General features: G+C 42.9%; 1 protein-coding gene across 1 annotated transcript in view; it reads left to right on the top strand.

Moving 5' to 3' along the window:
• CCDC60 (coiled-coil domain containing 60) overlaps nucleotides 1–13511 on the top strand; it is a 147293-nt gene that overhangs the window by 105907 nt on the left and 27875 nt on the right. The window contains exon 5 of the mRNA XM_006027371.3: nucleotides 11304–11426. Within this exon, the coding sequence (XP_006027433.1) occupies nucleotides 11304–11426 (123 nt within the window). The remainder of the gene's footprint in view (nucleotides 1–11303; nucleotides 11427–13511) is intronic.

Below are 13511 nucleotides of genomic sequence, written 5' to 3' on the forward strand. Positions count from 1 at the left end.
TTGTGCCGCTGCCACTGCTGCAGGGACTGGGGCTATCTGCGCCACCGCAGGGGGCTGGGGCCAGGGCCAGGGCAGGCCGGGCTGGGCCGCGCAGCCTGCCTGCTGGGCCCAGGCAGACCGGGTTGCGCTGCCGCCGCTGCCGCAGGGGCCAAGACGGGCTGCGCCACCTCCCCACTGGGCCTGGGAAGGCCGGGCTGTGCCACCACTGCCGCGGGGACCGGGGCCAGGGCGGGCTGCACTGCCTCTCCGCTGGGCCCGGGCAGGCTGGGCTGTGCCATGGCTGCCGCGGGGGCTGGGGCCAGGGTGGGCTGGGCTGCATAGCCTCCCCATTGGCCCCAGGCAGGCAGGGCTGTGCTGCCGCTGCTGGGGCGGGCCGGGCTGCACCGCCTCCCCATGTATACACTGCCACGGGGAATACACGGGTGCAGACTTATTTACAAAAATACAATTTTCCACGGGTTATACGTGGGTGCGGCTTATACCCGTGGGCAGGGTATATGCGCAAAAATGTGGTATATAACTTTATGGCTGTAAGTTATTAATTAGTGTGTAATATTAAATGTATACATAGCTAAGAGTCACTGTGACTCCTAGTCTGCTCTGCTCTGGAAATAAGCTGGCCTATAACTAGACAGCCATGCTCCCCACAGCATACACACTCCCGCTAACATCCCTTCCATTTGAAGAGGGGGTACCTCCCGCATACCACCAGGGTTACAAATGGTTATCTTCCTGTTCAATTTGGAGAGAGCGAGCTGCCCTGAGCTGAGCTGGCTTTTTATGGACTCCTAGTCTCTTTGCCCAGTGACTGCCTGGTCAGCCTCAAAATCATCTACCTATCAAATGATCATTTGACTGGATTAGTGCATCTAGTCAGACAGGTTCATCTACGAAATAGCCAGCTTATCGACCTGTGAAACCTGCATTGGAAAAGAAGCCTGTTAGGATTTAACAACGCTCCATTGTTAACCCTGTCGTGCCAGCCCTCTGAATTTCAGCCTAAGATGGAAGTCAAAAGACAGTAAGAAGAGCCTATAATCAAATGCAGTTTGTGTTTTGATTCAGATACGTACATAAAGTTGATAATAAGAAACAGAATTCATACGCTGTACTTAGATTCCCCAAATGGTCACCTTTAGAATCATATTGCTGCTATTAGCTAAGGTTGTAGCTGGTAATAACTATGTTTCCCTGCTGGGGTTTGCTGCTGCTCCTGTTGCTTCCAGTTAATAGTTTCCTTACATTTACTCTTCTTGTGTGAATTGACTCTCATCTCAGATCCTGCAACCTCCAGTATCCCTGAGATTTTATAATTCTTAGCTCCAAAATTTAGAAAATTAATATTTATCTGCCGCCGGCTACCTGTCATGTGGCCCTCGATGGCTTGCCAAAACTCAGTAAGCGGCCCTCCACCCGAAATAATTGCCTGCCCCCACCATAGCATCTAATGTAGACATGCCCACTGTGTGTGTAACCTTGGGTAAATTACTAAGGGAAGATTTAAAAGTAGTTAGGTGCTTCAAAATTACCTAGACACCCACTGGAGTTAGGCACCTCTGTGCTTTTCAAAATCTCACTAAACATTCTTAAATATCTGGTTCTTACTTTCTCTGTGCTTCAGTCCCTCATCTGTAAAATGGTTATACTTGGAATTGTAAGACTAAAGATATTAAAGATTGTGAGGTGTTCAGATACCACGATATTGGAGGCCATATGAACACTCGTCTCCAGGTGTTTTGTAACCTGTTTAATTTCCAGCAGGTTACCAAGTGAAGGATGAGCTGTACAGCTGTTTGTTGTGGCTTTTACTTCAAAGGGCATTGCTTCTCCTCTCAGCTGGAACTCACCAGTGGTCCTGAGCAGCTGATTGGAGAAATGGAACCTCTGACAGTCAGAGCAATTAGCTTGAGCACCTCAGTGGTCCTGCACAGTTGTTAACTATGGCTGTGTATGAATCCTAGTTGATTCACAGACCCTGACCTTCATGAACTATCTGGCTTCTACTGTATGAAACAAACAGAAATGTTATTGAATAAATCAGAACATTTTTTCATACAAACCTTTTAGTTCAATGCTGGTCACTATTTTCATACCAGTGCAACTGTTCTATCACATATAGAAGTCAGAAGATAGAATATATTGCACAGAAGCCTACAAATAGATGTGTATGTATTTATTCAGTTTCCTAACTATACCTTATTTTTAAACATCCAGATTATACCAAAGTTTATTCTGTCCTCTGGTTTGAACTAGATGCAAATATTTGGGATGCGCTGATGAAGTGACTGAATAGTCTTTCCTTTAAGAAAGGATAGCAATACTGGCAAAACTCTCTTAATGGAGACATAACTTATACCAGCAAAAAATGAATTTGCCAGTATACACTGTATCATTTCTGTGAGCAAAAAGAAGCTATACAAGCAAAAACTCTTTTACAAAAGGTGTAAATGCACCTAAGCAAGAGCTTTGGCCCACACAGAAATACTGCTCCAAAATTACCCCCATAGTTAGTATTGTTCTGTTGGCCAAAGTTTCTAGTGCAGACCTGACCAAAGACAGTAAAGTTGACGTGAATGAATATTCACTGTTTTGTTTGGCTCACCCTCCATCTGATACTAAAGAAGTTAAATGCATTTTTAGGTATGTTTTCCTCCCAAAAAACAAAAATCTCTAGGCTTAGGGTGCCTCAAACTACTTCCTGATTGGCAACTATTTCCTGATTAATCCGCCCACCTCCAATATATGTGGGATAGGATAAGAGAACACACTGAAACTAATGAAAGAAATGTGCTCTGTTGGCAGACCTTTGTTTATTCATTCAAACTGTCCAATGTGATTTATGCAGAGACTGGGTCCCTGCCAGTGGGTGTTAGTTTCAAGCTTGTCATGTTACTCATGTCTGCTTGTATGCAGCGGTAGGTGAGTTTAAACTATTTTCATTCTATGTGGGAAATAGCGATCATTATCTGTTGTGGATATTTGCATCACTCCTGGCTATCAGAAGGCTACTATTATAAACTGAGTTATCAAAAGGCTATCAAAAGGCTAATATTATAAACTGGGAACTTGAGGGGTGGAGGGGGTAAGAAAGTCTCTAAAGCAGCTCAGTGACTGCTTTGGAGAAGGTCACCGCAGATAGAATCTAACTTCAGGGTTTCTTTTAAGGATTTGTATATACGGTGTTAAACACAGAAAGCATTGTGCTATAGATACTATCATGGACAAATGGTTTAGATAAGACAGCTAAAACTATTGAATGTAAAGTTGTTTTTTTTCATTTTTATTACTTGAGTATCTTGTGTGTAGAAGAAGCATGCTATTGCTCAAACAGACCTTGAAGCAGACGCTTTTAAGTGCAGTTTTAGCCAGAAAAAGGCTGTAAAAGATATCATGAGGTTCCAAACATCCTCTGAATTACTTTCATCCATGATTGTCTCCATTTACAAATCAAAAAATGATTTTGCTAGCTCCTAGCACCACAAGCTCTGCACGTTGTAGGAAAATCAAGCTGTGCTCTTTCTGCCTCTAACATCATAACCAAAAATGAATGTTCTGCAGGATTTTCCTGATAGTTTTCTAGCTAGTATATGAGGTATAATAAAATCCAATTCTCTCTTGCATAGATGTAATCATTTTATGGTTCAAAGATGTATACAAGCATTCTTTCCCCTCATGTAAGGCTCAGAGGTACACTGGAGCAGATATATTGAGCCTGTTGTTCCTTCTTATTATATTGGTTTTATGTCATTGTAGTTCCACTGAAACCAAGGAGTTACACAAGTGTAGAGAGTACAATCAGGAACATGTATAAAGAGTACAGTCAGGAACACTGAGTAAGGTGCCTATTTATTTAAGTATTTATTGGTATAATCTCTTTTCTTATTACACAACTAGGGCGAAGTATAGACAGTCAAAAAGTCCAACGCTAAATTGATTCCATCTTTGTAGGTTAGTCTAAACTTCAGAGTTTGAACTGATAAGCAAATGAACAGACATTCACTTTTGATTCAGAAGACGCAGTCACATGCCTGCAGTGGCTCAAGCCAGAAGCTGGGGGGGCGCTAGAGCATGACTAGCAGCCACTGCCAAAGGGGAGGGAAGAGAGATGCCCTCCAAGGCTTCCCCCCTCCCTGATGGAGCAGGGGTGGCATGGCCAGGCCCCAGCCTGGCTCTGCCTGGCGGGGGAGGGAGTAGTAGCATTGATTTCATAAAAGTTTGAACAAGAATAGTTCTTTCTCTGAAAAATTATAAACTAAAAACTATAAACACAACCTAGGAGGTGTATTCACTTACTCTTCCTGCTGCCCCCGAGGTCTCTGGGATTTGCAATCCAGAATCACAGCAGCAGGACTCCACAGGATTGCTTGTCACTTCCTCTTCCTGCTTCCAGGTGCCTCTGGGATTTGTAGTCCACAGTTGCAGCCAGCACAAAGTTTAGCAGGGCAGGGCAGGGCAACTCCATACTTGAGAGAAGGTGAGTTTAACCCCCCTCCCTTTCCCCAGACCCCAGCTGGGGTTTGCCTAGGGGGTGGGGGCAGTGAGCCAGCTGCCATTGCTCCAGCTAGGGAGCAGAGGGGTGGGGCCAGCCCTGCTCTCTGGAGCAGACAGCCCAGGTCAGCCCAGGGCTGAAAAGCATGCTGGGATGCTGGGGGACTCTGATTTAACTTGAACAAGGTAGGAGTCTGGGATAGAAGTTTCATAAACCGGTTTGACCCAAATCAGTTAATTCTGATACTACATTCAACCAGGTTTATCTTAAACTAGTTTCAGCCATTTTGAAACTAGTTTATGTGCACTGAAGGTTTAAACCAGTTTTTGATCACTTAAACCTGTTTATGTGTAACTTCTGTCCCTAGCCTAGGAGTCTTTATATTGATTTAAATTGACAATGGATCAGGACATAGTGGCATACTTTAAGCGTGTCTGACTGTTGATAATGGATGGGTATATTAAATGTAACCTTGTGAGGTTTATGACTAACAAATACAAATTACAGTTGCTTATTCTCAATGGATTACACTCCTTAACCTCATGAATATTATGGGTTAATAAATAGCATAGATTAGTGCCTAACCATGAAGTAATAAATAAATCCTACCCAGTACCTTAAAAGACATTTATATTAGTGTCCCATGGTAGCAGAGTTATGGAAACAGTAAGAATGAAATTAATTTCAAACTTGAACCAAATTATGACTCATTGCAATACAAATGGTTATGCCCAAGAAAAATTAAAGCAAGTATTCCACCCAGAAAGGACCAAAGATATGGTAACAAATGGTAAATAGCAGATATGTAAATAATTGTTAGAATTCCTTGAGCCCATGAAATTCATCATAAAACCACATCACAAAGGACCTATTAGAAATTAGATTATCTAATCTACCTGTCTCTCAGTGCAGGAGTGTTTCTTATAAAAAAATATATATATATAAAATCCAGTGCATTAGATAATCTAATTTTCAGTTACCCCCTTGGCAGTAATTTAGTTTAAATCATTCTTCAGTATATTGATAATCAGTGCTGATTTTGGGTCCCTGTAATATTTTCTTGATAAACTGTTCTGAGAAACTATTGGCAGGTGTTTCCCAAATGATTTGTTACACCTAAGCCTTCTGACCACATGGGTGTACTGTCTTTGTTTTACCTCTGCAGATTCAGATGAAATTGTGGCGTAATGATGGATGCTATTTTGTTGTTTTCTATTTAGAAAGAGCAAGTAGTGTGTTACTAAAAAGATGTATGAAGTTAGTCATATATATTTGATATTATTATAAATCAACAGTACTGACTTCAGGCTAACGCAGCTAACTACCTCTCTGCTGTATTGATGGGACAGTGTCATTATTGTTATACATGTAATTGTGTTATCAGCTCTTTTACCATATCAATATTTTGTACTACACAACAAACTTTCTGCCAGAAATAAGGAAAGAGAAGAGAAACACTTTTCCTCTGATTAAAGTAGAAGTATTGGACATATGAGTAACTCCACAGTATGATTGCTATAGTTTCTACTTTGATACTCAAACTTTCATTAGGACTGATGAAGAAGAGGTTCAAGGAAAAGTCTGGTTTGGGGAAACACAAAACTCATGTTTTTGCACAGTGGAAAACAGCACAAATTTCCTTTGTAGAATTCACCTGTAATCTTTATCCGAAAGAGTCTACTCCCAAAGGTCTGGTATATGACAGGCTCTATCTATATATTTCATTGGAAGATTGTGAATGTGTCTACACAAAACATTTTGCTGCACATTAAACTAATCTAATGCCCATTAAAGCATCACCATCTACATTTGTTCAACAATTATTGTGCAGTGTATTAGCCTAATGCACCAAAGCAGCAAGCAGCAAGGGGGCAGGGAGAGCTGTCCCAGCTCAGCAGGACCAGCCTGCCAGCCCCATGGAGATGGAGACAGGTCCCTATCTCCACATGGCTGGGAGGCAGCTGCCCAGCAGCTTGGACAGCTCACCCTGCCCGGTGGACATCGGGACAGGTCCTGATCTCCACATGGCTGGGAGGCAGCTGTCTGGCATCTGAGACAACAATCCCAGCCACGTAGGGATTGGGATCTGTGGCGGTCAAGTGGTAGGCCGGGCTGTGGCCAGTAGCCCCGAAACGGCAGGTTGACCGATGGAGCGGAATTAGGCACTGAAGCGTATTGGTTGAACAAAGAGATTATTTACTTACGCCGTCGGTGTACACAGCGCAGGAAGAAGAACTGACTTAGGTTACAGTTGCAAACATGAGCTCTCCGAGTCAGACAAAATGACATGAACGGCTTATCGGGCCTGCAGGGCACGGGGGTACGTCGGGACGGTCGGCGACGGGGAGTCGTTGGTGGGTGATCAGTCCGCCGAGTTCACTCCGAGATGTGCGCGGAGTTCTCCGACTTTTATATGACTAACAAGCCAATCGTGAGTCACCAAATATGAATAATTTAGAACCGGCCAATGGTGGTGTGCGTATTTGCATAAAGTTGGCAGGAACTTTTTACTGCACCGGGGTTTTCTACCGTAGCGGAAAATTCCACTGTGGCGAGAAATTCCACTGCGTTATAGGCATCAAATCAATTAAACCTTCCACTGTGACATAGGCACTCAACTACTGGGTTGTGACAGTATCCATCCCAGTCTCCATGGGCAGGCAGCTGCCCCGCAGCCAGGACAGCTCTCCCTCACCTTGTAGAGGTCAGGACCAGCCCTCATGCCCCCTGCCAGCCTAGGGCTGGCACCCAGGGGACCCTGGAGATCCCCCTGGCTGCTGCAGGGGGGAAGAGCAGGGCAGGAGCATCCCTAGGCAACTGCTCCCATCAAGAGCAAATTTGTTCCCAACAGGCACACTGTTAAATGCATGTGGGGGACCAGTATAATGCATCTGAATTTTCAGCACTGAGGAGTCAGGCACATTAATTGCACACACAGATGGACCTGTGTTAACCAGAGGTAAATGACATCAGTCTAAAACAGTGGTCCTCAACCCATGGTTCATGGGCAATATGGTTCCTGCAAGATCCTCTGCCATTGCCCACAACCCAGAAAATTAAAAACTTAAAATTGAGGATAACAAAGAGTAACATATGCTGCCACATGCAAGATAATACTTGCTCCATATTATTGCCCATGAGCCAGTGAAGGTTGGACACTACTAGTCTGTAACCATGATCCCTTTTCCAGTGTCTCCCCTTATTAGGCAGAACCAACTAGGCACGAGTTTCTCCATTACTGAATTAGCTAAAGAAAACCAAAGTATTTGATGGCACATTTGTATAACAGAGGGTATCTAGGCAGGATATGATTCCCTGAACCCAATGTTGAGATGCATTTCCCTGTACTAGTGCATGTACCATAACAGTGACTGCTTTTTCAATTGAATAAATGTGACAATTGAATGTCAGGGGCACACTTTTTTTTTTCCTTTTTATCCCAACTACACAAAAGCTTATAATTGGCAGTAGGATGCTGACCCCAAAACTCTGTTTCGTATTCATGAAGAGAATCTTATTCCAGAACTGTATTCAGTCTTCGAGAAAGGTGCTGTTCATAAAATTCTGCATAAGAAGTTTAATTTTGACCTTACCTGCCAGCTATACTGATGGGGCCAGTATCATTTCAGATTTACACCAATTTATCATGCTACTGATGGCAGCACAGCATTTTGTCTTTTTTTTTTTTTTTGTGGGTCCACTATGCTTTTTAGTATAGCTGTGTCCTTGGAGTACTCTGCTATGTAGCCCAGAGAGAAAGCAAATTAGTATTATGGGCTTCTGCACCTGAAACATTTCCTTGCTCCTGGTCTTTCTTTTTTCTCCTCTTCCACTATCATGCTGTTTTTAATGCAGCAATGAACACCGGGCATACTTCTTCACACAGCTGTCTTAAATGAAAGCTTGCTTTTGAAAGCTTGCTTCACCTGTTCTAAGTCTAACGTGGCAAACGCCTTGACAGTCAGTAGGCTACAGAGCTTTATGTTTATTTTTCATGCTATATCCTTGGAATACTATCCAAGAAGTAATGTGTTCCTGACCCAGAAATGTGCTAAGCTACCCAAGGAATTCCTCGCTAAGTTGATCTGCCTCTTCTCCCTGTCATCTCTGTAGATACATTTTCCTTGGAGTGCCCTATTTTACAATAAGAGGTGACCCTGGGCACATCTACATGTGTATTAATGTGCCTTTTCTAATGTTCATTAAATTTAGTACCTCCAATGTGAGGTACTAAATTAATGCTCATGAGGCTTCCCTAATGTGCAGTAGTGCATTTGTATGGTTTTTCAGTGATACTTAATGCATAGTAGACTATTTTACTGCACATTAGCGTAATGTCATGGTTTTTATGTGACATTTAAATGCGCAGTAAAATAATCTACTGCACATTAAAGCACACATGTAGACATGCCCACTAAATATGTATATATTATCAAACCCCAAAAAATCACAATTCAAAAGCAACTACTGGCATTAGGCACTGATCCAGAAGCCAAAAGCAGTATATTGCAAAAGTAAAACTAAAACCTCCAACTTTTAAGAAGTCATGGTGCTCAGACCAAAGGTACCACTTAACTTCATATACTGCACTCTGTCACTTTGTACCTGAAGCCTTCCGGTGATGTAGCAAGTACTATTTTTGGTATTTGTCAAATAGGATGTTATCTGTACTTCTCTCTTCTTCCCAGAGGAAAACCCATTTATATATGGGCTCTTCGGTTGTGAAGACAAGGTTGGAGAAGGGTACTTATGGTGCCTATACATGTGCTCCGACATTCTAATTAGAATACATGATGGCGGCAGGGATGCTTTAACTAAAGCTCATCAAACAAGCTTTAGTTATGTCCTTAGACCAACATGGCTACAACCTAAACCCCTGCAAGCTTTAGTTAATGCACCCCTGTGGCCATTTTGAAATGCAGGATGCTGAATACACATGACGCTGTGGTGTCCAGGAGCCACTCTAATTAAAAGGCCCATCCCTTCACCCCCCACTCCAGAGCACGTGTATAGATGCTCTTAAATTGGAAAGTGGTGAAGTTTGAAATGGTTTTTGTTTCTTGTGGGAGCAAGTTCTGCACTCTTGCCCCTATCCCTGAGAAACCTCTCTTTTTGCACCAATGAACTTTACTGTTGAGTGAACAAACAGTTCTGATATGCCAGACAAGTGTCATAGTTTGAATCTCTTAATTATTCCTGACTTAAAGCTTGAAGAGCCTTAAAGATGGGAATCAAGAGCTTAAGTTTGTCATGCTGTTGCATAAGCTGCCAGCATAACAAGCAGAGGACATATCAGGGAGAGCAGGCAGGTCATCGGGCAGAGGAAAAAATCCTGTGAGTGCCCACAGTCACTTGGCTGGAGGGGATGGGGTGTAGGAGACTCTTAAAGCCTTTGCCTAAGAGCAAACAGGCAGTCTGACCCTGGCAGCGAGAGAGTGAAGAGCTCCTACCCTGGAGAGCTGCAGTGGGAGACCCTGCTGACCCCTGGAGTGCCTGCCCATGTATCAGTACGACAGTGAAAGCTTGCTGTAGTGCAGATAGAAGCCAAAACAAGGGGAAGCTGGGCAGACAGTCGGTTGGCTTAGAGTGCTGTTAGAGACAGAGGGCTTATGTGCTTTTGTTTGAGTTACTCTGGTGGTTTGGGTGGGTCTGTGAAGGGTCCCATTAGCACGTAAGGGGCTTGGGGCCAGAGGGCCCAGAGCTTAGGGTCCAGAGCAAGCCCAGTGCACAAGAGAGACAGAACTTGGGGGCCAGAGTGGGCCCGGCACCCAAGAAGGACAGACCTGGGGGGCCAGAGCCATGATAGAGGCTGGAGCCCAGAAGCTAGGTCCAGCACAGATGGACCTGAGATAAGAGACCCAGCAAGAGTCAAGGGGCAGAAGCTGAAAAGACCAAGACCCCTACAGGCATTGGGTGCCCTGGGAGCACATATGGGGAAGGGGGGCCCTTCCTGCATGAGGAGAGGATTTGAGGCTAGCGGGATTCAGAGAAGGAATCCAGTGGCAGACTGTAGGACTGGGATTGGCTCTAGGACCTTTGGGCAGCTTCCCTTTAAAAACCCAATCAATTACATCAAGGCATGGCAGGCGAACATTAAGGCTAAGGACAGAAGTTACACATAAACCAGTTTAAATGATCAGAAACTGGTTTAAACCTGTAACAGAACAGCAGCTCAGTGCACATAAACCAGTTTCAAAATGGCTGAAACTGGTTTAAGATAAACCTGGTTGAATGTAGTATCAGACGTAACTGATTTGGGTCAAACCGGTTTATGAAACTTCTGTCCCAGACCCCTTCCTGGAGGCATGTGGCTGCATTTCCTGTATCAATGATAAATGTATGCTCACTTCTGTTTCAGTTTAATCTGTGCAGCTTAAATTAAACTGGAAAGACTGAATCGATTCAGCCTTGGGCTTTTTGACTGTCTGTACCTAGCCTAAAGGGAGGGTGCCTTAGACCCAGAGCTGGGTGGGTGCCATTTGGCCACCAGGGGGCATGACAGGGGTTCGGTTACATGGAATCCTGTTACATGGAATATGGAATCAGTCTCAAAGTCTTTTCACTACATAATTTCAAAAAAATCTCACTATCTTAGATGCCCAAAGGATATTAATTTACATGCCTAACTAAAGTTTTCAATAATAGTCCAATCAGATGCATCACAAATTATGCTACATGAAAGGAAAGCCTTCTAAAAAGAAGGAAAGAGGAAAGGTGGACAGGGGTTAACATAAATGAAGTTAGGCCATCTCATTGGTTCTGTACATACTAAATCTTTCACTTCTAATGGTTTTCTTTATCTCTCTTCCCATAGTTTCTTTTTAACAGATGGTCCCTTGCTGAGGAAGGCAGTGAAGAAGAAAATGAAGACGGTTGTACGACCTTTCACACCTGTCCATAACAACCTCTTGGTTCCAAACACCTCTGAAGCAGCCATGTATGTTTTAGAGAAATTTATTATCCACCCAATCTGAAAATGGAGTTTCAAGTAAAATGAGTCTGCTAATACATGAGCTGCCAGCATATGACTTGTGAAATAGCCAACATATTTCTGTGCCAAGTATGTCTTTATGAGATGTACCTTAATGCATTTTGGAGGTGGATTAAGCTAAACTACACAAAGGAACTCAGTGCAGAATAGAAGCATCCATGCAGGGAGATAGCATGGACTATTGTCCTTTAAATTTACACCAAAGCTTATTTTGCAGTAGCTTCTCCATACCGATGCATTTGACAACTTGCTTAGATTCCAATTGCGCAAGGTGTTGAATGTCAAATGGCCACTATTTCTATTAATAGGAATTGAAAGCATTAAGCACTTTATAAGATCAGGTTTATAGAAATGTTTGACACGCACATGACATGATACACTGATGGGTCAGGGTTGATGGGTCAGGGTTGCAACATTGCAGAAGTGTTGAGAATAGTCTAGGATGCATGGGCTACTGAAAAATGTATACATCCCAGAATTGTTTTGTGCCAACATCTAAGGATCAGCTTTTGGCCTCCGATACATTCATTCAGATCCCACTGGATTCAGTGGGGATTATGCAGACAGATGTGACTGCTTTTCACTACCTTGAAAAAACACTTTTAAACATCTTTTAGTTATTTTTTGTCTACCTTTCAGGTCCCATGAGAAAACCATCAAACCCCATCCAGTATTTTCTGCTGCCAAAACATTGTCCTATGTTTCCCCCAAATCTTTTACTTTATCATGTTTATTGGAACAGTTCTGAGAGACCAACTAAAGACAGGGTTCCTTGGACTAGGCTCTGTATAAACACAGAAAAAGTGACAGTATTGTATAATATGAATAGGCAAGACAGACAAAGGTACGGGGGGAAGAAAGGGATGTGTACTGACTTGGGAATGATACTGGCTTGGGAAGGATAGTTCCTCTTCACAACTTCAGAAGATATGAAATTTGGCTTCATTTCACACTGGAATGGAAACAAAACCATTTTTGAAGGAGTTTCATGAAACACTATTCAGTTTCAGTCTTTCTCTGGAAGTGACCAGAAAGACTACCCTGAACCTCAAAAACTTTCTTATTGAAAATGTCCTTGGAATCACTAAGTTTCTGGAAAGCATGCTTGATGTAAATGAAACAATATTTTTCGTTGAAAATTGTTTTACTGAAAATGTTCCAGTAGCTCAAAGTATGACATGCAAACTGAGTGAAGTGAGATGGTGGCAAATATCACACTAGTTCTTTATTTTCCATTTGGTTTTGCTACTTGATTTCTTTCAAGTGATGTTATTAGGTAGATGGAAAGACAAAGAAAGATAGGGTTGGAACAAGAAACCAGTCAGCCCAGGGGAAAGAAAGTATAGAGTGTGAACTGCAGAACATGCATATCAGTGCCTGTGGGGCCTTGCTTGAACTGCTTTCTGAAGCAGCACAGTCAGGTTGAGGCTCCAGCTGGCTCCTCTCTGTAATTTTTTTCCCACAGGCCACAAGGAAGGGAAGAAGTAGATCTGAAGGACTTTGGGATCTTCCATTGCACAGTTCTCAGTCTTGGGCTTCTAGGGAACAGAGGTGGCTTCAACATATAACCCTCTTCCCTAGTCCAGTAGTGTGTATTTGGATTCATGATTGCGCAGCTGTGTCTGCCTCTGTCTCCTAACTCTCATCTGTTAATATTCTCCAGTACACTCAGCCCTGTTGCCCAGTTCACCTTCCACTGTCATCATTAGAAACATGGGGATGTGAGTAATAGAGACAATCTAGAATTATATCAGTGCAGGAAAAAGAAGTTTTCATTTTTTTAGGGAGTATTCACAGAAGATAGACCTTCCAGGACTCTTTCATCCCTGTGCTCACAAGTATAAAGTAAAATAGGGAGGGTAAAAGGAAATGCAGAGAATGTACAAAAGAGGGGAGATTCTATTAAAGTTTAAATGCTGTCTTGAACTGTTTAATCATAGGAGAGTAGGGAAAAATCCTCCAAAGCATATGAGATCTGACAGCTTCTGCTAATAACGTCCATTACTTACCTTCCTCTTTTTCTGTAGTTGG

The sequence above is a fragment of the Alligator sinensis genome, unplaced genomic scaffold (genome assembly GCF_000455745.1).
Source record: "Alligator sinensis unplaced genomic scaffold, ASM45574v1 scaffold692_1, whole genome shotgun sequence".
In the NCBI taxonomy this organism is placed as follows: Eukaryota; Metazoa; Chordata; order Crocodylia; family Alligatoridae; genus Alligator; species Alligator sinensis.